This window comes from Diabrotica virgifera, chromosome 5 (genome assembly GCF_917563875.1).
Source record: "Diabrotica virgifera virgifera chromosome 5, PGI_DIABVI_V3a".
Taxonomy (NCBI): domain Eukaryota; kingdom Metazoa; phylum Arthropoda; class Insecta; order Coleoptera; family Chrysomelidae; genus Diabrotica; species Diabrotica virgifera.
The window spans coordinates 230,907,715-230,934,079 of NC_065447.1; the positions used below are offsets into that span (position 1 = coordinate 230,907,715).

At 32.2% G+C, this 26,365-nt stretch overlaps 1 protein-coding gene across 1 annotated transcript in view; it reads left to right on the forward strand.

Annotated features, from left to right (window-relative positions):
* The window catches only part of LOC114327176 (chitin synthase chs-2), a 366,281-nt gene that overhangs the window by 335,688 nt on the left and 4,228 nt on the right, over positions 1-26,365 (forward strand). The window contains exons 15-18 of the mRNA XM_028275710.2: positions 2,087-2,384; positions 4,989-5,165; positions 21,532-21,699; positions 24,748-24,991. Of these exons, the coding sequence (XP_028131511.1) occupies positions 2,087-2,384; positions 4,989-5,165; positions 21,532-21,699; positions 24,748-24,991 (887 nt within the window). The remainder of the gene's footprint in view (positions 1-2,086; positions 2,385-4,988; positions 5,166-21,531; positions 21,700-24,747; positions 24,992-26,365) is intronic.

The window sequence follows — 26,365 nt, forward strand, 5'->3', positions numbered from 1 at the left end:
TGGACCTAGAACCGCTCAATTTTGAGACCGAGACCTTGACGCCCTGAAAGACAACAACAACTTAACCAAAACATACAACGATTAAAAGAACGCATAGGCAAGCCGCACACCAACGAAACATGAAACGAAAAACATGAAGCATGAAACGTAAAACACGTTTCATGAAAATTAAACGCGGCTAAACAAATCTTGAAGTCCGCCTACTAATGAAACGAGTGTGATTCATGCTCATAACACATTTTTATTTTCGGAAAGTTTCATAAATGGCCGGACGTCTATTTGTTTAGCAGTGTTTTATTTCCATGAAACGTGATTTACGTTTCATGTTTCTTTGATGTGCGGCCTGCCTTACGGGCATGGGATAATAACACGAAAGTTAGTAAGCGGGTTTTTTTGGGACGAGAAATCTAAATTCGCCACCAAAAATCATGTATCATGTAGCCTTAGAGACTGTAGGTATAAATGATATATGGGCAAATGTCAGCGACACAGCAACAGAAACTACATCACCGCTTTGGCGCTAACTCTGGGGCCTTTTTTGGACCTAGAACCGCTCAATTTTGAGACCGAGACCTTGACGCCCTGAAAGACAACAACAACTTAACCAAAACATACAACGATTAAAAGAACGCATAGGCAAGCCGCACACCAACGAAACATGAAACGAAAAACAAGAAACATGAAACGTAAAACACGTTTCATGAAAATTAAACGCGGCTAAACAAATCTTGAAGTCCGCCTACTAATGAAACGAGTGTGATTCATGCTCATAACACATTTTTATTTTCGGAAAGTTTCATAAATGGCCGGACGTCTATTTGTTTAGCAGTGTTTTATTTCCATGAAACGTGATTTACGTTTCATGTTTCTTTAATGTGCGGCCTGCCTTACGGGCATGGGATAATAACACGAAAGTTAGTAAGCGGGTTTTTTTGGGACGAGAAATCTAAATTCGCCACCAAAAATCATGTATCATGTAGCCTTAGAGACTGTAGATATAAATGATATATGGGCAAATGTCAGCGACACAGTAACAGAAACTACATTAGAAATCCTGAGAAAAGCAGGAAAACAAAAAAGGAAAAGATTGGATAACCAATGAAATCCTACAGCTGATAGAAGAGAGAAGACTACAAAAAGATAACAAAGATGAATATAATAAAATTAACAAAATCGTTAAAGAACAAATCAAAGAAGCCAAAGAAAAATGGTCAAAGAGGTGATAACACATACTCTACATAAGAAGATTAGAGAGATAACACATACGTATAAATACAAAACCCCCGTAAAACTTATCGACGAAAACAACAGATCGATAATAAAAAAAAACAAGAAGAGGCAGAAATATGGAAAACCTACATATCCGAATGTTTTGCTGATGATCAAGAACCAATAGAACAATCAGATAGTGAGTTTGGAGGGACCTGACATACTTTCAAAAGAATTAATTTTGGAGGAAACTAAAAATGGAAAAACGGCTGGTCCAGATGGAAGTTATGTCGTATGTGTCATTCACTAAAAGAATTTCTTCAAATCCTGCACTCTAGACTTCTAGACTGGAAAAAGATAAATGAAAACGTAAGTAAAAGCCAATTTGATTTCAGAAATAGTACGGGCACCAGATATGCTTTATTGGCAATGCAAATATTGATCCAAAAAAAGTCTCGATCAGCAGAGGAATGTCTTCTTGTGTTTTAGATTATGAGAAGGCATTCGAGAAGATGAAGCACGACAAACTTATAAATCTGCTCAAACAAATTGGACTGTCTACACTGTTGTACGGAGTTGAGGGTTGGACGTTAAAGGCAAGATCCATGTCACCTCTGGATTCTTTTAAGATGTGGTTGTATCGACGGTTATTGAAAACACCATGGATCGAGAGACTACCAAATGATCGAGTGCTGAAAATAATGAATAAAGATAGGAAACTATTGACAACAGTTAAGCAATGAAAAGTAAATTATTTTAGCCATATTTTTATAAATGATAAGTATGGTCTTCTAGAGTTTATCGTTGAAGGAAAGATCAAAGGAAGATGAGGCATTGAATAATTCATATTTCATATTACAAATGTTTAATTTTTTAGGGTTGTCGATCCCTCGGGTCACCATGCAAGAAGAAGGAGTATGTCATCTTCATCTCGTCATGGAGACCACTTGAAACCAGTTAATGAAGAGGAAGAAGAGTCCACGGATGAGTCAGATGATGACACCGCATCCCTTACACCTAAAAATAAAAGAGACGACTTACTGAACCCTTATTGGATAGAAGACCCGGACGTACTGAAAGGAGAAGTAGAATATCTGAGCAGTAACGAGTTGCAGTTCTGGAAAGACTTGTTGGAGAAGTATCTGTATCCTCTTGATGAAAACAAGGAGGAGAAGGTATAAGACGAATATTTTTACTAAAATTTAAGTATAATGTAGTCTGTTTTTAAACCAAGAGGAGTAATTTAAATTTCCCGCGCCGTAAAGCTTGTTTGTAATTGGTCCAACCCCAGGCAAGTTTACTCCACTGTTATCAAATTTTGACACTAATGGCATTTATAAAATTTTGATACTATTGACATTTCTTACGTTAATCAAGTTATATCAGCGATTTTTTGTATTTTCTGCGTTATTCCTTTAATTTTTAGATTTTTGGTATTTTTTATATAAAAAACATTTGTTTTTAGAACTCTTTAGCGACGTGTTAGTATAATATTTATGGATTACTGTCAAAGGCTGATATGATCAACGAAAAAAAATGTATTTGGTGATATTTCTAGTGACTTTCTTGGTTGTGAATCTGTCTTTTTAGTTAACTTCTCTTAGTTTAAAAACAAAGCTTAGTAGTATTGAAAATGAAATACCGTGAGTTAATGCATTAACTCAAGGTAAAATAATGCAAAACCTACAAATTTTAGCCCTGGGGGTATCACCCCTTCTCGGAATAAAAAAAATATACGTTCAAAAATCCGGAAATCCGGAAATTGATAAACTGACTAATTCTAAGCAACTTTTCTTCTATAAAGTTTTTTCACTAAGCCAATACTTATCGAGCTATTTGCGAGTGAATATGTTCATTTTTCAACAAAAAAAAACACGTTTTTAGACGGTTTTTCGTAAATAACTCAAATATTAAGTATTTTATCGAGAAAAATATCGCTAACAAAAATATAGCTTATAAAATAGTGAAAAATATTATGTATGTGTAAAGTCTGTAGACCCAATAAAAGCGGAGTTGTAGGTAATGAAGTGTAGATAGGTTATTATTCGTCAAATTCCAAATCGAATATTTCAATGTGAAATTACCAAAAAATGAATCTTTCGGGGAAAACTCATCACAACTTTTTTGAAATGTTAAAAAAAGCTTTATTTTTGTTTTTTAAAAAAGTTTTTAGCATCAAAAGTAAGCAAGTTGCGCTCAAAATAAAGTTAGTCCCTTTTTTTATAAAAAAAAAATCGTGAAAATCAGCCTCTAATTTACACACCAAATGAGAATAACCGTTACCGCTTTACAATTTACTTTAATTATAAATATATTACTTAACTTATATGATATTAAGTTTCATCGGTTAAAAGTGCTTATTTTTGAAAAAAAAATTTGAAAATTTGAAAAAAATGCTTTTTTCAAAATAGCTTAAGAATTATTAATTATACCAAAAATCTCAAAGGGTAAAAAGATGTGGTTTTGCTTTTCTGAATATTTTGGATTTTTTGTTTATTTGTAATTGATAACTCGTTCAACCCCTTTCAACTACAGCACTTTCAAAACTTATAAAACAATACGTAAATAAAGTAACGTGTGAAGCTGTAACGATTAATTTCATTTGGACTGCTAATTAGAGAGTCATTTTCACAATTGTTTTGCTTGCTTACTTTTGATGCTAACAACTTAAAAAAAACAAAAATAAAGCTTTTTCAAACACTTTAAAAAGGTTATGATGAGTTTTCCCCGAAAAGTGCTTTATTTTTTGGTTATTTCCCGTTGAAATATTCGATTTGGAATTTGAAGGATAAGAAACTACTTTTCATGAGCTACAACTCTGCTTCTACTGGTCTACGGACTTCATACATACACAATTTTTTTCAGTTTTTTCAGCTATATGAATATTTTTGCTATGAATATTTTTTTGATAAACTACTTATTTTTCGAGTTATTTGCGAACATCCGTCTAAAAACGAGGTTTTTTGTTGAAAAATGAACATATTTACTCGGAAATAACTCGAAGAGTATTGACTTAGTGAAAAAACTCTATAGAAGAAAAGTTGCTTAGAATTAGTCAGTTTATCCATTTCCGGACTTACTTTGAACGTATATTTTTTCACCCGCGAGAAGGAGTGAAACTCACCCCCAGGGCAAAAACACACATCGGCATAATATCACTTTTTTTCTTTGACATGGTAGATGTCTATGCCAAATTTTATGTCAATCCAAGCGGTTCTTTAAAATTTGTAGCAAAAACCAATAGTAAATGGACTATTTATTGAATTGAATCAATATTGAGTAGTATTGAAATTGATTTCAACTTAGTCTACACACTATTCCATGTATTTTCTTATTTTCTTCGGTATATTATTTGTTATAGGTAGCAGGTATTAATTCTTTATAGGTAGCCACACAATTTAGTTTCTATTTTCTTTTAATTTACATTCTTCTGATTTTTTTGTTTTCCAGATAACTCTGTTCTTTTATTGATTTATTTATTTTTACCAAATGCTACTGTTGCTTTTGGTCTTTTTTTCAAAGCGTGTAACATAATTTTCGACTGTAGTTAATGCTTTGAGATATTTCACTACGTGATACTATTTTAATGACCACAATATCTGAGTCGTAAGTAAATTCTAAGTAAATTCTTCTACATTTGTTCTTTTGGTCAATCCTATAATATTTTCACTTTATTTTAAAATTCAAACGTTTATCAGAATATAATTAGAATAGACTAATTTACACTTTATTTTATTATTAACTACATCACACTGACCACAATTTGCAAAAACTTATAGGCCCGTATAGCTGCTGACCTGAAGGAATTGAGAGACCAATCAGTTTTTGCTTTCTTTATGCTGAATGCCCTCTTTGTGTTAATAGTATTTTTGCTGACTTTGAAAAAAGACTACCTACACATCAAATGGCCCTTTGGAGTCCGCACTAACATAACCTACGACGAAACAACACAAGAGGTAATTGCAATGGGAATCATGGCATCTTTTTTGGTACATCATTTGCTTCAAAATACTAAATGGTTTAGCTTGTTGATATATAAACATGATATATATATATATATATATATATATATTATATATATATATATATATATATATATATATATATATATATATATTATTATTATTATTATTTATTATTGTCGGATTTGCCGTAGACTTACGCACCTTCTATGTCTAGGTCTCGAATGTTGTTTATTGATTAGAATGTGTCTAAAGATATTCAACCTCTTGTCTTTACCGACGAGCCCAGAGAGGTTGAAGAGGGCGAAACACATTTCTAAGAACTGGTGTTTGGATCTTTGATTCTATTCGAAAAATTTTTCCCAGCCCGAAATGGTGGATGTGTGAATTGTTCGTAAGGGGATTTTTCCACATTCTCTATTTCATCTATTTTATATATATATATATATATATATAAAATATATATAAAATTTCCAACAGTTACCGAGAAGGAGCCATGTGACCCATCCCAACACCATATCTAATACCTATTGATTTTTTACAGGAAAGGATTGCAAAAGACTTAATCGAACTGAGGAACAAGTCTGTATTTGCATTCATAATGTTTAACGCGTTATTCGTATTAGCGGTGTTTCTGCTACAACTGAATAAGGATCAGATTCATGTAAAGTGGCCTTTCGGCGTTCGAACTAATATTACGTATATCGAGGAAACCTCAGAGGTATTTAAAAGGTCTTGAATGTGGTTCCTCTGGAATGGAATTACTAATGAGTCTCTTTGGCATGGGACTTACCACAGTTGTGCTTTTCTGTGTTAACAAAGATTTCAGTTTAGGATAATTTATTATTTACGGTATACCAAGCTAATACTATATTATTAAAGTTTAATCTTTTTATCCTACATATTTTTGTCTATCTGATGACTCAATGGACTGACGAACTCACTTGCTTGTGAGTATTTTGATAGGTCGATGATAGGTTTAAGCAACACAGTAATCAAATCCAAAATAAATCTGATGTTTTTAATTGAAATTCGCGATAAATAGATGGGTACTATAGGATGAATAAAGAGATGAGAATTAGCTTGCAACGGATAGTACCTAATACGAATGCAAGCTAGCTTAGCAAGTAAATAAGCTGAGATATGACATTAAAAGAAAATGTAAAGTACAGTGTATAAAGGAATGGACACTAAATAGAAAAAGAATATAATACATAAGTAGAATGGAGAAGACCCGTGTATCTATCTGTCTGCAGGAAACAAAATGGGATTTGACGAAGCAGATACAACTATATCAAACAAAATAAGTAACCAAGTACCAGTATTGGCGAATAGATTTCATGTCCGCAGTTATACAAACCCAAACAGAACAACAAGTATAAGTAGGAAAAACAACGAAAGAAAGAACGAATAAATAGAAAATAATACGAACGAATAAATAGAAAATAAGTAGAATGGGGAAGACCCGTGTATCTCTCTAGAAACAAAATGGAATTTGACGAAGCAGACACAACTATAACAAACAAAATAAGCTACGTTGTTCTAAAGCTATTTCCTTGTGGCATTTTTATAATTACTAGTTTTGATGGGAAATAAGCCACAATTTTACTAAAAAAATGATTTTATTAACGTTTCGACGTCCAAATCGGATGCCGTTGTCAAAATACAAAAAATATTAATGAATTAAACGAAAATGTTGTTGCTTAGTAAAAAATTTTTCTAATAATTTATTTAATCTGGCTCATTTATGTCGGCAATTCAGACATATATTATACATTTTAAAGTAGAAGACTTTAAAATGATATTGCCAATATTTATGAGTTGCGTTCCTGGGACGACTTTACTGAAAGATAGTTCATTCGATTACATGAAATCAACCCCAACTCAAGAATATCCGTCACAAAAAAATCGTAACATGTGATCTGTCTTTAAAAAGACAACCACATGCACATTTTTGTTTAATTCATTAATACACATAGTTTCAAAAGTTATGCATCACCCCTCGTATTCACGATTTTTACGCTTTTATAAATCCGTATCTTTATCACATATTTAATGGGCCTTTTTTATAAAAATTATACCATTTTTGGTTTTTTATTTTATTTGATTACCCATTTAATTGACCTGGTTTTGCCAGGGTGTAAACATTTGAAAAATTTATTCTGGTGAAATTTTTGAAAACGTGATTAAAAATCAATCGTACTTTAATTTCTGAGTTGGATCGTATAAGAATAATTATTATCGATTTAGTTGAAGAAGGCCATTCGTGGCGGAAAGAGTGGGGTGTTTCTTCGGAGAGCCAACAAGAGCTGCACAACTAGCCACAGACGAATTCGCCGGTTATCACTATTTAAACAGATTCTGGTCTCGTCTGAAAAAAGCGCAAAATTCCAAAAGTGTTGGGGGAGCTGTATGTGTTCTTGAGCCCACTGGAGGCGGTCCAAAACATGTCTAGATTGTAGCTGAGGAACTCTTATTGGTCGACGACTCCTCAAATCTGAGTCTAAAATTCTTCTTCTTATTGTAGCCAACGATACTCTGATTCCTGTAGCATACCTGAATTCTCTTTGGAGGGCTGGCACAGACATAGAAGAATTTCTACAGATGGAAATTCTGATATATCTATTCTGTCGATCATTGGTAACTCGGGGTCTACCAGACCGAGCTCTATTCCGTATCGAGTTTGTCTCCAGGAACATATTCCATATCCGTGAGACATCACTCTGAGAAACACCCATTCTTTCCGCCAAGAACCGCTGTGAATGGCCTTCTTCAACTAAATTAATAATAATTCTTATACGATCTAACTCAGAAATTAAAGTACGATTCATTTCAAAAACTATGTTTTCGAAAATTTCACCAGAATAAACTTTTCAAATGTTTACACCTTGGCAAAACCAGGTCAATTAAATGGGTAATCAAATAAAATAAAAAACCAAAAATGGTATATTTTTATAAAAAAGGCCCATTAAGTATGTGATAAAATACGGATTTATAAAAGCGTAAACATCGTGAATACGAGGGGTGATGCATAACTTTTGAAACTATGTGTATTTTTTGTATTTTGACAACGGTATCCGATTTGGACGTCGAAACGTTAATAAAATCATTTTTTTTTAATTGTGGCTTATTTCCCATCAAAACTAGTAAAAATAAGCAACCAAGTACCAGTATTGTCGAATAGACTTAATGTCCGCAGTTATACAAACCCAAACAGAACAACAAGTATAAGTAGGAAAAACAATAAAAGGAAGAACGAATAAATAGAAAATAATACGAACGAATAAATAGAAACTAAGTAGAATGGGGAAGACCCGTGTATCTCTCTGTCTGCAGGAAACAAAATGGGATTTGACGAAGCAGATACAACTTTAACAAACAAAATAAGCAACCAAGTACCAGTATTGGCGAATAGATTTAATGTCCGCAGTTATACAAACCCAAAAATAAGAACCAGTATACGTAGGAAAAACAACAAAAGGAAGAACGAATAAATAGAAAATAATCTAATAACTTAAAAAATAAGAAATTTGTGAAAAAGGCACGAAACAGATCAGAATTAAGAAGAATCTTGGATCAGGCATAGACCCAAAAGAGATTGTCGAACTAGTGATGATGATGAAGCCACCTTCAAGCAAAATTATCATTTAGATAGTAGGTAGTAATCTTGTATAGAATGAATAGTACCTAGTCTTGTATAAGATAAATAAAAGGACGAATAAAGAAATGGAAGTCTTAAATCCAATCAAAACCAGAAAATTGGAATATCTCGGACATATTACACGTGGAGAGAGATAGCTCCAACTCATTATGTAGGGAAAGATTCAAGGAAAAAGAAGCATATGGAGACGCAGAATATCGTGGCTGCGCAACCTGAGAGAATGGTACGGATATACATCAAACGAACTTTTCAGAGCAGCCGTCTCCAAAGTCAGAATAGCTATGATGATTACCGACCTCCGTCGCGGAGATGACACTTGAAGAAGAAGAATCTTGTATAAAATATTTGCTCTTCAAAACTATTTTTATTTTGATTATGTATGTAACTTTTAAAACGTATATCAGTAAATAATAGATTACGAACTGAAATCTAGTAACAAAGGCATACGTCACTCGAACACTTGTGATTAATACACTATATCTTCTGCAACATTTGTCAAATAACCAGAATACCTACTACAATCACACGTACAGCAACGGTACTGATTCTTCTAAAACCATTGCTCACAATTAATGTCCACTGGGGCAAAGCCAATGTTTGGTAGATTTTAGAGTTTTTTTAACATTTTCGAATATATAAAAATAGGGTACACACTCATACTGTACTAATCTGAAACATAAGTTAATATAAGATTAACTTATTTCAATAGTATGTCCTGAATATGCAGGATTTATGATTTAGCTGAAGTTAGCAATTACTAAAAATTGTTATGTATGACCTAATTCAGTAGTTCCCAACCTTTTTCCCTTGATCGCCCCCTTAGACAGGTTTTACCAGTTGTGAATACTACAATCGCCCCCCCCCCATTAAATTTTATTTATTTTTGCATTTCGTAAAATGATAAATGGCTATATTTAAAAGAATTGTTAATGGCTTCCTTGGGTCTCGTGTCCCTCACATAATTTGTTTATATCAGGCTCAATGTTGGTTAATAGCAGCCTCAAATCTGCTCTTTCTATTATGTCGGGCCTATTTCTTTGTTTGTTTTCCAATATACACACAGAACTAAAACCTTTCTCCACTAGATATGTTGTGGGGAATGCTAATTGTAATAGTAATTTGATTGTATTCCACAAGATTGGATAAACTTCTTTTATCCTCGGCCAAAATCTTTCATACCCACACTACCCCCACACTACCGAAACAGATTTTCAATTTCAACATAATGTTTCATATCAATCACGCTTTCTTGAAGAGAAGAACATGCCGTTAAAACTTCTACCCTGAAAGGATTGATAAACTAAGTTGGTACTTTTAGACTAGTTAAATCTTGAAATCGGGACTGCAGATCTTCTTTCAATGTTTGACGGTGAAGGCAATATGTTTGAATATCCTCATAATCACCACAAGAAGATGTCAAGTTGGGAAATGATCCGACTATTCCCTTCGCTTTGGCCATATTTATCTTTTTCCCCTGTAGTGTTCCCGTGTTCCCTTCACACAATGTTGCCAAACTAAATTTTGTCGTAATCGTTTTAAATTTTCTAGCCGATTTGCGAGGCGGCTATACCTATAGAATTAAATTGTATTATGATTTATTGCCCTCTGTTTCTAGAGAAGATGTTTGTGTTTTTGTTTACCTGCATTGGTACACATATTTACTTTTTGTTATCCGATGGATATCCGATCGAAAGTATCGATTGTATTTTTTTCTTAATTACTCATATTTCGTTTTCCGGATGTTAAACGCCCCCCTTATCGCCCCCTTTTCTCTGTCGGCCCCCATATAGCCCCTTCGCTCTATCGCCCCCCGGGGGCGATAGCCCCCCGGTTGGGAATCACTGACTAATTGGTCACATCCAAAGCATCAAGCTTAAGTCACTAATGCCTGGTTGCACCAACAGATCTTAAGTTCCAGCTTATCCCAGCTCAGCTTATAGATTATGACTGTCTAGGACAAGGTCTTGAACTCAGACAGGAACTTAAGCTGAGAATAACGGGGAGTTGAGATTAACATCGGTTCAAGCTGAAAATTGATCTAAGACTCAATGGTGCAACTCATATGTTTCATAAACAGAGCTTAAGGCACGTCTGAAGCTTGAGATCTGTTGGTGCAACCAGGCATAAATCTAGAATCTAGTTTTATTTAACTAAAATCAATTTATTTTCTTGTGCCAATGAAATAGTTGCTTATTATTATTTTTTTTTTCTTATTGTGAAGAGACTTCAGTCTATACAAGATGTTTCATTAAGAATTATCCATATAGTAACTGGAGAAACCTTAGCACAAAATATGAACATTTAACCTAAAACACTTAAATAAAATATTCCTCCTTACTGAGATACTGAGTGTTTTATTACAAACATTCTAAAATGATTTTAGCCCATTGTTTTAACACGTTCTAGTATTTTTTGTTCAAACTTGACAATCAGTTTGCACATGTTAGGATAATTTAACTAGTGTTAAAATATGGATATATACTTCTTTTCCCCCTCACAATCTACGCCACTGTAGTAATAATCATTTCACCATGTGGCGTAGATTGTGAGGGAAAAGGGGGGAAAGGAAGTACACAGCACGCCTATGGTAACAGCGGAAAACTATCTTTTAACACTAGTTAAAGTATCTTAACATTAAACCGTTTTTCAAGTTTTAACAAAAAATATTTGACAGTGTTAAAACAATGGGCTAAAATCATTTTAGAATATTTGTGATAAAACACTCTGTATCTCGGTAAGGAGGAATATTTAATATAAGTGTTTTAGGTTCAATCTTCCTATGTTGTGCTAAGGTTTCTCCAGTTACTATAAGGACAATTTTTAATGAAACACCCTGTATAATGAGCTGTCTGTACTCCTCTTTGTTTTGATACCGATGAAAATAACCAAAAAAACTTTAAATGATACTAAACTAGAAGCCCACAAAAATAAAATATCATATCACTAAAACTTCGGTCGGGAACAACAAAAGCACCATGTACATTTTCACTATACCAAGGAATCGTATACCTAATTTATTAACCCATTAAAAGGTTGACTGACTGACAGGGCTTTAGCATTTTTTTCTAACGCACATTTCATTGCATTTTACTAACATAATCAACCTCATCCTTCTCATTTTCCATCTTATCATATCACTATCATCCTATCATGCGACATATACCTTTCATGCAAACGCTTACACTATGGATATACAAGCGGAAATCTATAATAATGAATAAAATATGCATCCATATTATGGAGAAGTACTGCATAGAATAGGCAAGACACGAGAATTTTCAATACAGTGAAAGTTAGAAAAACATCATACCTAGACCACATACTGAGAAATAATAAGTACAATATGCTCAACTAATAGTGAAAGGAAAGGTCAAGAGAAAGAGAGGACTAGAAAGGAAAAGACTATCGTGGCTAAGAAACATCCCACAATAGACAGGGTTAAATGTTGCACAGCTAACAAGAACAGCTGAAGACAAAGAATAGTTTTTGAATTGTAGTAGCCAACCTCGTAGAATGTCATGGGATACCCAAATTATTTTAATCATCAATTATATTTAATAGCATTGCTGGTGCAGTTGTAAAAATAAATTTCAAAAAATGGTCGCAGATGAAGAAATACTCTTTCATCAAGAAGACAATTTATTGTCTTCTTTTGTCCACAAATCGATCGCACTGATGAAAAAAGTATATGAATTACACTCGAAATAGTTTCAACATCCAGCGTATTTGAGAGATCTGCAACTTAGCGGCTCTTGACTGCTTACAGACCCAAAAAAAATCTTCCAGGGAAAGGAATTTGGATCAAGTGAGGAGATTATTTGGAAAATTGAGGCACATTTTGAATACAAAGGACAATCGTTTTATAATATTGATATCAAACCGTTAGAAGAACGTTGAAATCAATGTATTACTCTTCTTCTTTTTCAGCACATGTTAGTTTTTAATAAGTGTAGTGTATTATAAATTATGAGTCTATTCAACATCCCTCAGAGAGGGCAAATAGTATATTAAGTATGGAGAACGTTAAGGGTTTTATACCGATCGAAGACAATTGTTTGGAGGAGGAGCGGAGCGACGACTCCAATTATTGTCTGAGATCGGTTACCCTTAACGTTCGACATGCTTATTACGTTTTTTGCACGATTGATACCATTATAAATTATAAAATTAAACATTTTCGTCATATTGACTAGTTTCATTCATTTTATCAAGATAGATACTTTGGTTGTTAGGTAGTAACTAGGGTGCATAACAACAATGGAGAATTGAGTTTTTATTTAGTTGTCAATAATTTTAAGTACAATTTTGATTATTATAAATTAAAATATGAGCGAAAGTGAATTTGAAGAAATTGAACGGGCTTGGAAAGAAGGGTGTTCCATAATTATTCCCGAAAAATCCAAAATCCGTTATCAAAATACCTACCAAAGTTTTAAAAAATGGTGCGAAGGCAAGAATTTAAGAATCGAAGAAAAGACTCTATTGGCATATTTCGTTCAAAGACATATGCAGTTGAAAGCTTCTGGAAGCCTCTGGGCAGAATATTCAATGATTAAATCCACCGTTTTTCTTTATGATGGCATTGATATTTCCAAGTTTTCAACTTTGATCGCGTATTTGAAGAGAAAAATTAACAAATTGTACCATAAGTTTCAATATTAATAAATAATTCGTTAGTCTTCTTTATTCTTTCAAAAAATAAATTAAAATTAAGAGATTTTTTAACTCGACGGTAAAAACTACTGACGTAAAATCTGTCACGGTAAACAGTCAAAAATAATCAATCGTGCAAAAAAGGATACAGTCGGAAAAATGAAAGAATACCCATGAACGAACATATAAAACACGCTGTATTTTCCTGTCACCGTGCCACAAAGAAAATTGCCCAGCGCAAGTACATGTAATAATAATTATTACATGTACTTGCGCTGGCCAATTTTTTGTGTGACACGGTGACAGGAAAATACAGCGTGTTTTATATGTTCGTTCATGGGTATTCTTTCATTTTTCCTACTGTATAAAGTTTCAATACTGTCGAAATCCTATCTGAATCTGCTTCAACCATTGCATCGCAAAAATCAAGTCATTTAGAATAGATACTCATTTTCATCTACTTTCATCAGCATCCTTTCAATAAAAAGTAATTGAATAATTAAAAGTGACAAAATACTAGAATCTACATTCGTAAATAATACCAAAACACTTTCATGAGGTATATACTTAACTCCTAAGTCTATTGTGTTCCTTACTTTCCTGTCGTTTTTGTCTATTTGTGAATAATATATTTATATACTAAAGACTGTCCACACCATAACAAAAATCACTTAATGTCAAATTATTTGTTGCCAAAATAGTTATATTACGATGAAATTTAAATATCTGAAGGTTAACATCATCATAAAAGAAAAACTGTACGAAAAGATATGAGAGCATATGCAAAAATGCAAATAAGGCTCTAAAAATATAGTTAGATACATGTGAGACCAAGATAATCCGATAAGTTCTTGGTCAGTAGGAAAAACAACACAAGGAAGACCAAAGTTAAGATACATCGAACAAATAGGAAATGATATAACCTTATAAATAAAAAAAACAGAATATAGAAGAATCCTGGAACCGACCAAGGCTTAAAACCGATTGTAGAGCCAGTGTTGATGATGAAGATGTTAAAAGATAAACTGCTTTGGAAACACAGTAATTTTCAAGCTCAACTACAAATCTTCTAAACCCTTTCTCAAAATGAGTACGCAAAATCTATTACAAGCCGTACCTACTGATTAATTATATTAAGGGGAAACAGTAGCGATCAACAGGTAGCGAAAACGCGTTCCAAGATTGCGGCTGTAATTTTGAATATTTTTTCGAGATATTTGGCACACGTATTCGTAATATAATAAAGAATGGCGGTACAGAGCCCAATTTGAAAAATATATTAATATGTGGAAATTACTCTGTAATTAAATACAATATTAAAAAAACGAGCCTGTACCGCCATTAAGAAGACCAAAAAAATACACTTTCCTCAAATAAACTTTTTTATCCGATGCCTAGATTTTGTGTCATTTTGGAACTACTAAAATTTTTTATTTCATTAGTAGTTCCAAAATGACACAAAATCTAGGCATCGGATAAAAAAGTTTATTTGAAGAAAGTGTATTTTTTTGTTCTTCTTAATGGCGGTACAGGCTCGTTTTTTAATATTGTATTTAATTACAGAGTAATTTCCACATATTAATATATTTTTCAAATTGGGCTCTGTACCGCCATTCTTTATTATATTACGAATACGTGTGCCAAATATCTCGAAAAAATATTCAAAATTACAGCCGCAATCTTGGAACGCGTTTTCGCTACCTGTTGATCGCTACTGTTTCCTCTTAAAACAAGATATCATCTGAAAATAGGACAATAATTGAACTTAACCTACCTTTTTGATAAGCAAAACAACACATTTGTTTAATGTCCTAATAGACATGAGATATTTTACACTAACTATCTATTCTTTTCTTTAAATCAAATATTCTATCAAGCTATAATTTAAAGATTATCAAAAAAAAATTGGACCTCACTAAAACATTCAGTGATTTTTGTTATGCCATGCATGTTATATGTTTTGTTACAATTATGAATTTAGAACCCAACTTTTTTTTGGATAGATGATTAAGTAATATAAAAATAGTGTCTGGTAAGAATGCTTAAAGATTACAATTTTGCTACTATTAATACAAATTGGTATGTTTTTGCGGCTGTAGCTAATATACCTACTTGTGATTAACCCAGATATAACGATGATTAAAAGTCTGCCACAGAATTGTTGAACTCCTTGAACAGTAAAATTCAATAAGAATCGTCAGTAGGTCTTCATCTCTCACCATAGTGGCACCTGGTTTTCGGGCAGGGATAATTTTCCCTTAATAATATCAATCTTTTAACATCGACTTAATGTGGTTATGTTCAGTTTTTTTAGTACTTTAACCATGTAATTTAAAGGCCTTTTGACCCATTTTGTAGCTAGTTCCATGTTCTACTACTTAGACGGTCTCACTGATGATGATCTGATAGGACCAAAAACGTTTTGATGTATTGTATAAATCCATTTGGATAATTAAAAAAAAATAATACAGAAATTTATATACTTTTTTTCAAAAAAAATGTTTAAAATGGTAAGAAATTAATCAAATATGTTTCGAAAGAATAGTTGTGATTCTATTATTTCTACTTAATATAGATAATATTACATTAACTTAATAAAACATGAAATATTAATTTGCTAATTAAAGTAAACTAAAAAAATAGGGAACACCCGGCTTTCAGGCGGGGACCACTTGATCTTCAGTCGAACCTCTACCACTCAGCTATATCCGCTATTAGACCAGGACGCATCTGTAAAAATATTAGTACATTTGGACGTTTTGAGAGGTGACTTAAATTTTTTTGTAGAAATTGCTTGAAAATAACTCAAATAATAATATTTGAGTTATCCTCCCTCTCAAAAAGGTCCGGAACATTGTTTAAATAATAAAATGTCAAAAAATTAAGGAAAAATTCGATTTTTTTCTTCGTTTTTTGATTATAACTTTAAAAGTATTCATTTTCGAGAAAAGTTGTACTGACGTAAAAGTTGCGTAATTAAATTTCCTACAATATTGAATTGGTTAAAAATTTAAAAAATAGTCACCATTGTTGCAAAATAGCAATAACTGCGAAAAAACCATACAAAAACAAGTATTCGCATTTTACGTTTTTCAACCATTTATGCTAGATTTAGGACCTTCATATTTCACCCAGATAAACTATTTCATTATATAATTTCATTAAGATCGGTTCAATAGATTTTGCAAAATAAATTTTACAATCCAGCTTTCGCAAAGAAAATTCATTTTTTCAAAATGTTACAGGACTGAAAATAAAGCAGATATCAAGTTGAAATTTTTTTGCATATAGAAGTGTACTGTACCTTTCATTTGCAATTTTGTAAAATTAAAATCAATTAACACCACGGCGTCAGGATTTTTTTTAATTAAACATTATTTTCCTGATTGGACATTCCAATGACCTTTGATAATGATTGATACATTTTAATTTTTATTACATTTCGATATAAATAAATAAATTTGTTTATTGCAAAATAAAAACACATACTTTGTCATTTGAAATAACACTTTTATTAGCAAAAACTTTCTTTGTTCATATATTTTAACTTAGAGAATAAAAGTTTATTATTTTGAAACATATGCAATTGTTTAAACAATATTTCACAAACAATAATAAAATTAGTTTGATTTTTGTGGAATTAAAATATTAAAATTCAACAAAATATAGAGTAAGAAAATAATATATTAGATAAAGATTGGAAGAAATTTTGGTGGAAATCAACTTGTGTGAATCGAACACCGCTGTCTTGCGCGTAGCACCAAAAATGAATGTTTATTTAAAAAATTTTCTGACGAGGTGGTAATTAATCGATTTTAATTTTGCAAATTTCAAATGAAAGGTACGGTACACTTCTATAAGCAAAAAAAAATTCAACTTGCTATCTGCTTTATTTTCGGTCCTGTAACATTTTGAAAAAATGAATTTTTCCGCAAATCGCCAGGAAATTTTGACATTCCTGTCAAAATTTCTTGAAGAAAAAGTCAGGACTTCCTTACTGTAAGGAAATGTCATTTCCTTACTGTAAGGAAATGATATTTCCGTACAGTTGTTAGTGTTCTATTTATAAGCGTCAAGTTTGACAATTCAACCTCAATACGTTTCCATAGTAACCCAAGTAATTTTATTAGGAATTTCAAAGCACCATTTATTTGGGAATAAAATTATCGCGTTTTTTTTAAATCAATCAATATCTGTCGAATTTTAAACGATTTGCGGAAAAATAGTATGTTTACCTCGTAGGAAAAGCCACATTCCTGGACTCTGTGTTGCTAAGTCTCGGCTTGCGCCTCGACTTAGCAATCTTCACAGTCGTCCAGGAATGTTAAGCTTTTCCTACCCGGTAAACAATGTACTATTTTTTGCGAAAGCTGGATTGGAAAATTTATTTTACAAAATCTATTAAACCGATCTTAATGAAATTTACAGTATTATTTTACTGTATCATAAAGTTTTTTTGGATGAAATATGAAGGTCCTAAGTGTAGCATAAATGGGTGAAAAACGTAAAATGCGAATACTTGTTTTTGTATGGTTTTTTCGCAAGTATTGCTATTTTGCAACTAGGATGACTATTTTTTAAATTTTTAACTAATTCTATATTGTAGTAAATTTAATTACGCAACTTTTATGTTAGTACAACTTTTCTCTAAAATGAACACTTTTAAAGTTATAATCAAAAAACGAAGAAAAACATCGAATTTTTCCTTCATTTTTTTACATTTTGATTATTTAAACAATGTTCCGGACCTTTTTGAGAGGGAGGATAACTCAAATATTATTATTTGATTTATTTCCAAGCAATTTCTGCAAAAAAATTTGAGTCACCTCTCAACGTCCATCTCAAAACAGATGCGCCCTGGACTATATTGACTAACGTACTTTACAACGGAATTTAAATGTCATTGTATTATTTGCATTTAAAATGGCTTTAAATTCAAAGTAAAACTCAATCAATCCATGTAAAAGCTGTTGAATATTGCATTTTCATCGAATTCTGAGCTATACTGAAAATTTCACATGTCTAGGTAGCCGGAAAGTATGTTTAAAATCGCTTACAAGATTTTTCTGGACACATTGACAAAGAGACAAAGAACAAGTGAAGTATATAAAAACGTTTTAAAAATACAATACTTGGGTCATGTGTTGAGAGATGACAGATGTCAATTACTCCAAATCATATTCGAAGGTCAAAACATCAATACAGGGCAATATATTACAGGGCAAAATACCAATAGGAAGACGCTAGAACTCGTGGCTGATAGACCTGAGGATATTTCGTGGAGTAGTTTCCAAAGTTACAATAATTGCTACTTGGATCGCCCACTTTCGAAAGAAGACTTTAAGAATGTTTCGAACTTTCCGCGATCCCTCTTCAGGTGACAGGCACAACTTTGATTTTTTTAAATGGAAAAGTACATCATGTGACACCTCATTTAAAAGCTTTTGAAATAGTGATTACAAAAATGTATAATACTTTAATCCTTTTTTCGAATCCTGAGAAAACTTATAAACATTTTTGAAAAATTTAAACGCAGAATGAAAGATTACATTATTACCGAGAGTTGAAATAGTGCAGTCACCGAAGGTGGATAGCTATTACCTCCGATTTCGTTCAACCTCCATCGATTTGTATGAAAATTGGTGAGTGGTTAGAGGATATCTCAAGGAACAAAGGTGACATGGTGGCAACTTGCGCTTTTACTCTGGGGTTGGATGCCACCCCTTCACGGGGTGAAAATTATTTTATTAAAAATAACCCCATAATTAGATAGGGGGACAAATTCTAAGCAAAATTTGTTATATAACGTTATTAAAATAAATCAAAAGTTTTCGAGTTATTAAAGATCAAAAATTTTAATTTTCCGTGAGAAAAATGCATGTTTTTAAACGATTTTTCATAAATAACTCAAAAACTATTAAGTTTTTACGAAAAAGTTATAATTACTAAAATTGAAGCTGATAAAAAATGAAATAAACTCCTTACTAAAAAAACCTTTTAATGTTAACTAAAAGTGAGTTATAGGTAATTGAATGTATATTTTTTTTCGGCGAGTATCCAAATCTAAGTGTTCAAGCTTAAATTACGGGAAAATGATGCATTTTATAACATAAACTTATTAACCATTTGTGAAAGTACTTAGAAATATATATCAAATGAGATCCCGAACCAGTTGATAGCATTAAAATTTATGCTCCAAAACTTTTTCAAACTTTATCTTCTAAAATTTTTCCAAAAAAGTTTATCTTTTTTTTTTTAATTGTAACTATTTTATAGCACATTAGTGTAACTCAGTTGCCATAAAGTCATCGAAATGTAAACTCAAAATTTTTTTGCATCCCACATGTTGGGAATTTAAATACCTTACCTTAGGGCATTATTCCTGTTGCCTTTTGCCCATCACAAGGCATTTTAAGTAAATATGCATCTGTAAAGCATACATTTTATATTTGAAGGGTTATTACCCCTATATTTCTTTGGTGGCTCAGCTAGCATCCAGACTGTCTTACACTGATGATGATTTTGTAATAAAATCGAAAACGTTTTATTCTGATGTAGCCCTTTAGAGATTTTAATAAATTTTATACCTTTTACAAAGGATTTATTCCAATTTTTTTTAATAACTTTTTTGTAAAAGCTCACAGTTTTTGAGTTATATGTAAAAAACAGCTTTAATACATGCATTTTTTTTTACGAAAAAATAATATTTTTTATCTTTAATAACTCAAAAAATATTGATTTATGTTAATAACTTTATATAACAAATGTTGCTTAGAATTTATCCCTCTATCGATTTGTATTATTATTTTTAATAAAATAATTTTCACCCCCAAAAAGGGGTGGCATCCACCCTCAGGGTAAAAGCGCAAGTTGGCATCATATCACCTTTGTTCCTTGAGGTATTCTCTAACTACTCACCAATTTTCATGAAAATCGATGGAGGTTAAACGAAATCGGAAGTGAAAACCTTCAGTGACTGCACTAAAAGTCCCTTAGAATAAACAAAAAGTTTCTTTTGAATGATATATTTGAAATTAAAAATCAGACTAAATTTTATCTTTTTTCACCCCTGTGACTTATTAAAATAATCATTATAGGAGTTCTCAGGGACTTTCGACCCTCGATATAACTGTAATATTTCATTCTGTGTTTAAATTTTTCAAAAATACTTATTAGTTTTCTCAGGATTCGAAAAAAATAAATGCGTTTAACAATAATTCGAACGAAATTTTGTGCCTACGCTCTTCAAAAGGATTAATGTAGGTATACATTTTTGTAATCAGTATTTCAAAAGCTTTTAAATGAGGTGTCACATGATGTAGGTACTTTTCTATTTAAAAAAAATCAAAGTTGTGCCTGTCACCTGAAGAGGGTCGCGCAAAGTTCGAAACATTGATGCTATAACATACTATGATTCTTTTTAAAATCGACCTGTCCGATCGTTTTGCTTATACTTATGTCCTACAAATAAATAAGTTAATAAGAGAGGGTAATACTTATTTTAGCGCACTGTATAATGATGTATTTTGAAGTTATTTTAGGATTATCGCAGACACGGACAGAAAACTACACGATTTTAAGAAGGCTTTGTAATCAATGAAAGGGCTTAGTAATCATCAATTAAAATGGATTGATAAATATACGAAAATAGCTGTTTATATTAGAATATCCCCATAGAATGTCCACCTTATTATCTGATTTAATAAGTCAGCTTAAGTATATATGCAATAAACAAGTTTGTAATACTCCTAATCCAAAAATTTCATTATTCCTTTACGTGTTTAAACTGAAGACAAAACATACTAAGATCATACTGATATATGTACTCACTAGTATATGAACTAACTAATAACAAAAAAATCGGATACAGAAAAGAAATAACACTGTTGATTAGTATACTTATTATTGCTTAAGTTAAGTACTTTTAAAATCAAAACGATACATCGATGTATATATTAATTCTTAAAAAAAGTTGGGTACCATCTATTGATGCACAATACACTTCTTTCGACATCCTTGCACCAAAACGTCATATCTATTTTTTAGGTACACATCAGTAAAGAATATCTTCAATTGGAACCGATTGGTTTGGTGTTCGTGTTCTTCTTCGCTTTGATCTTGGTCATCCAATTCGTTGCTATGTTGTTCCATAGATTTGGTACGCTAGCACACATACTGGCTTCAACTGAGCTCAACCTGTCTTGTACCAAAAAGGTAAAGGTTCTTTTATTGCTTTACAGAAATGTATGACAAAATTTATTCAGTGAGGACGTTTAGGTTCATAAATAAATAAATTCATAAAATAAATAAGTTCATAAATAAATAAATTCAGTTTCGTGAGAATGGCCGATTTTGGAGATAAATCCCGAAACAGGTCGATTTTTATTTTTAAATTACGATTTTTTGGCATAATATGCCAAAAAATATGATATATATATATATATATATATATATATATATATATATATATATATATATATATATATATATAAAAAAGTATGATATATATTATATATCATACTAGTGACGTCTTCTATCTGGGTGTGATGACGTAATCGATGATTTTTTTAAATGAGAACAGGGGTCGTGTGATATCTTATTTGAAAGGTTATTAAATTATCTATTCAGTAATATAAACATTATTATAATGAGTAAAAAATAATAAAATAAAAATAATAAAATAAACATGTGTCAAATAAAATTTTTTTGAATTAAGTTTTAATTGCCACAAAAAGAACAATATATGTAATTTATTTAACTCAAAATATATTTTACTGCTGTCAGAAAAGAGAATAAGTGTTCAAACTACTAAGAGGCAAGTGGGTGGCAGATTTAACATTCATTTTAAGCGAAAAACAATATTTTTTTGTCAAATAAACATTTTTTTCTATTTTGTGACGGCAGTAAAATGTATTTTGAATTAAATAAATTACATACATTCTTCTTTTTGTCTCAATTAATTTAATTCAAAAAAATTCTTATTACAGCCTGTACAAATATTAATGTTATTGTTTACATTAGTTCAAAGAGAATTAAATAAATTTTTCGAATTAACTATCACACGTCCCCTATTCTCATTTAAAAAAATCATCGATTACGTCATCACACCCAGATAGATGACGTCACTAGTATGATATATATGCCTTCTTCTTCTTGCAGTACCGTCTCCTATCGGAGGTTGGCTACCATCACAGCAATCTTAACTTTGTTGGCTGCAGCTCTGAACAACTGTATTGAACTGCACCCATGCCACTCCCTTAAATTTCGCAACCAGGAAATCCTCCTACTTTTCTCCTCTCATTATGTGGCCTAGATACTCCAGTTTTTTCGTTTGTATGATTTTTATGACTTCGCATTCCTTCCCCATCTTCAGCAAAACATATTGATTTGTTACTCTTTCTGTCCATGGTATTTTCCACATTCTCCTGTAACACCACATCTCGAATGCCTCAATGTTTTTGATGTTTATCTCTTTCAGTGTCCAAGCTTCCATGCCGTACAGCAGAACGGAGAAAACATAGCACCTTAACATTCTCGTTCTTAAGTTTCTATTTATGTCCCGGCTGCATAGGAACTTTTTCATTTTGACAAACGATTGTCTCGCTATCTCAATTCGCCTCTTGATTTCTCTTGTCTGGTCGTTAGTATCAGTGAAGCAAACCCCTAAATATTTGTAGGGCGTAACTCTTTCAACTGGCTGATTATTTATGGTTAAATTCACATTGGTGTATAGCTTCTTTGTTACAATCATGAATTTAGTCTTTTTGATGTTCAGTTTTAGACCATACTTATTGGTATGAGTGTTTATGTTTTCCATCAAATACTGTAAATTTGCTGGGTTATCTGTTACTATTAGCGTGTCATCAGCGTATCGTATATTGTTAATTAACTCTCCGTTAATGTTCATACCAATATTTTGCTCTAGGAGCGCTTCCTGACATATTGTTTCGCTATATATATATATATATATATATATATATATATATATATATATATATATATATATATATATATATATATATATATATATATATATATATATATTAAATAGTAGTGGAGAAAGCACACAACCCTGATGCACACCTCGACGATATACATATGCCAAAAAATCGTAATTTAAAAATAAAAATCGACCTATTTCGGGATGTATCTCCAAAATCGCCCATTCTCGAGAAAATGAATTTATTCCAACCTAAACGTCCTCACTGTATGACTATTATAATATGTACTTACAAACGAAAATACAGTCGGAAAAATGAAATAATACCTATGAACGATCACATAAATCACTTATTTTGTATTTGCTGTCATTTTCTATAAATAACAACAAACGTTTGTTATACGCTGTGAGCTCGTACCTACGTAGAGGGGATATTTACAAATTCGCGAGCGCCAGTAGTGGCAAGTCTGTAAACGTTTACCGGAAATTTGACATAAATGTCAAAGTGATTAATTTAAAATTAAAATTAAAAACATTAATTATAAAAAATATTAGTTGGTCAAAGCTGTGGTATATATTTTTACCTTAAATATACTTGCGTCTTAAATACTGAATTTAAGTTTTTTTAATGTTCCGTAATATGTAATTATAAATTAATCTTAGCGCCATCTACACGATAATTGTGAAAGTATCCGAAGTAAGAAATTCATATTTTATCAATAGAACGTCAAAATGATTAGCAAAATCTTAAAAAAATCGATTACAATTTAATTACTTTTTTGCGTTGTAAATATTAAGCGATAACAATTAAATAATAAATTTAAAAATTACCGGTAAAAGTTGAATTAATAACCGCTAGGAGCGACACCAGCGAAGCTCAGAGCGTATAGAAAAAGATAGCAAATACAAAATAAGTGATTGATGTGATCTTTCATGGGTATTCTTTCATTTTTCCGACTGCATGTATCTAAAAAGAATTAATCTTTTTGCACATTTCGATAGCTCAGAGGACAGAAAACGATTTTATTTAATCGCTTTCGTTTATGACCGTCAAAGTAGATGGCGCCTCTGTACGGTAACCACTGAAGTGGAAAATATTCTGGTGACATTAGTTGGACCTTCTGGGTTCGAATTTGTATCAGCCTGAGTTATCTGAAGACGCGGGGACGCTGAAATATCAGATATAACTATGTTGCCACCGATTCAAATGCGGAAGGTTTGACTAATAAAATAAAATAAGCATTTTTTTGTGAGTTTGTTGATAGAAAGATTATTATATAGTTTATTGAGAACCGATTTTATGAAATATTTTAAATTTCTAGAAAGAAGAGATGTCTCCTAACGCTCTATTGGATAAACAAGCGGTAGAAATTGTCAAACAACTACAGCGACTTCAAGGCATCGATGGAGATTACGACAACGATTCTGGCTCTGGCCCGGATCGAATAGGAAGAAGAAAGACTATACACAATATAGAAAAAGCTGCACAGAAGAAGAGGCAAATCGGAACGCTGGACGTTGCATTTAAGAAGCGATTCGCGAAACTCAACGCCAATCCAGACGGAGGTTGGTTCATGTTTCTTATTACTTTTTTATCGTTCAGGATATTAGTGTATTTCGTTTTCTTCTTTTTGTGTATGCATGACTCTGTCTGTTTTTTCAATGTGCCTCTAGTAAGTTGTGATTCCATGGCTGTCGTGATCTTCTTATTGGGGAACCGTCTCTCACCGTCCTTACTACTCTGTTTGTTGTCATTCGGCTTATGTGGTTGTTCCATTCTACTCTTCTGTTTTTTACCCAGTTATTAATGTTGTCCACATTGCATCTCCATCGTACATCTCCACTTCTAGGTCTACCCTATAGTGTTTTACCATCGATTTTTCGAAGGGTTTTCATCCCTGCTGTTTCTAACAACCTTCTTGTCCTCTCTATATGAAGAGAATCAGAGTGGCCTAACTGATGAGAACATTACTTTACGTAATCAAGGAAAATGAGCACAGGTTAACAATGTTCGATTGTTTTAGTAAATGTATGTTGACCGAGATGATTCTTGGTCTTTGTATGTCTTTAACTTTTACAGTCAAATACTCAGTAGATCAATGCTCTACAGCAGGAAAATGTATAAATAACTTCTAGTCCAGATGCTCCCAGAGGATTGTTTTAGCTGCTTAGTGTGCTTTTTAGTTCTATTGTTATACCAACATAAGATGAAGTTCAGTTAATTGTGATCGTTACTTTGTTTGTGCTTGGATGTAGATTTTATGTATTTCTTGAAGTAGTGTTGGGTAGATATATTTTATAGAAGAAGAATGCAATGTATACATTGCAGACAGATAGATAGATTCAATGATAAGGCTTTTAGGCTATTTTACTGAGGCCTTTTCAGATGTCTTGTAATCCTCTATCCTTGGATTACATTCTCTAGCCTGGCCCTTTTTAAGTCGAATGACTTCGAGATTGAACCTTCTACGTAGCTCTTTGGGGCCGTTCAAGTATTACGTAACGCAGGTTGGGGGAGGGGGAGTCAAAAATCTTCAAAAATTGCGTTACGTAATACTTGAACGCCGTATTACGGTGCGTTACATAGGGGGGGTGGGAGGTCAAAAATCTTCAAAAATCGCATTACATAATACTTGAACGCCCCCTTTACTGGTGGCTTTTCTTCGCCTGAGGCAAAACGGCACATTAGCCAGGCTATCACACTGATATAAAATGTGCTCTGCTGTTTCTTATTCAAGGTGACAGAATCTGCATAGGTCATCATCTGATAACCCCATCAGCTTCAACTGCGTAATCAGCTTACTATGACTTTGACTGTGTTCCTGTCTTCGCTTATTAAGGGTGCCGTAAATTTTAACGAATATTCTGTAATAAGTGAAATGTTCTATTCCGCCTATCTTTGTCCTGATGAATTCCTCCACCATTCCAGAGATTTGTGAG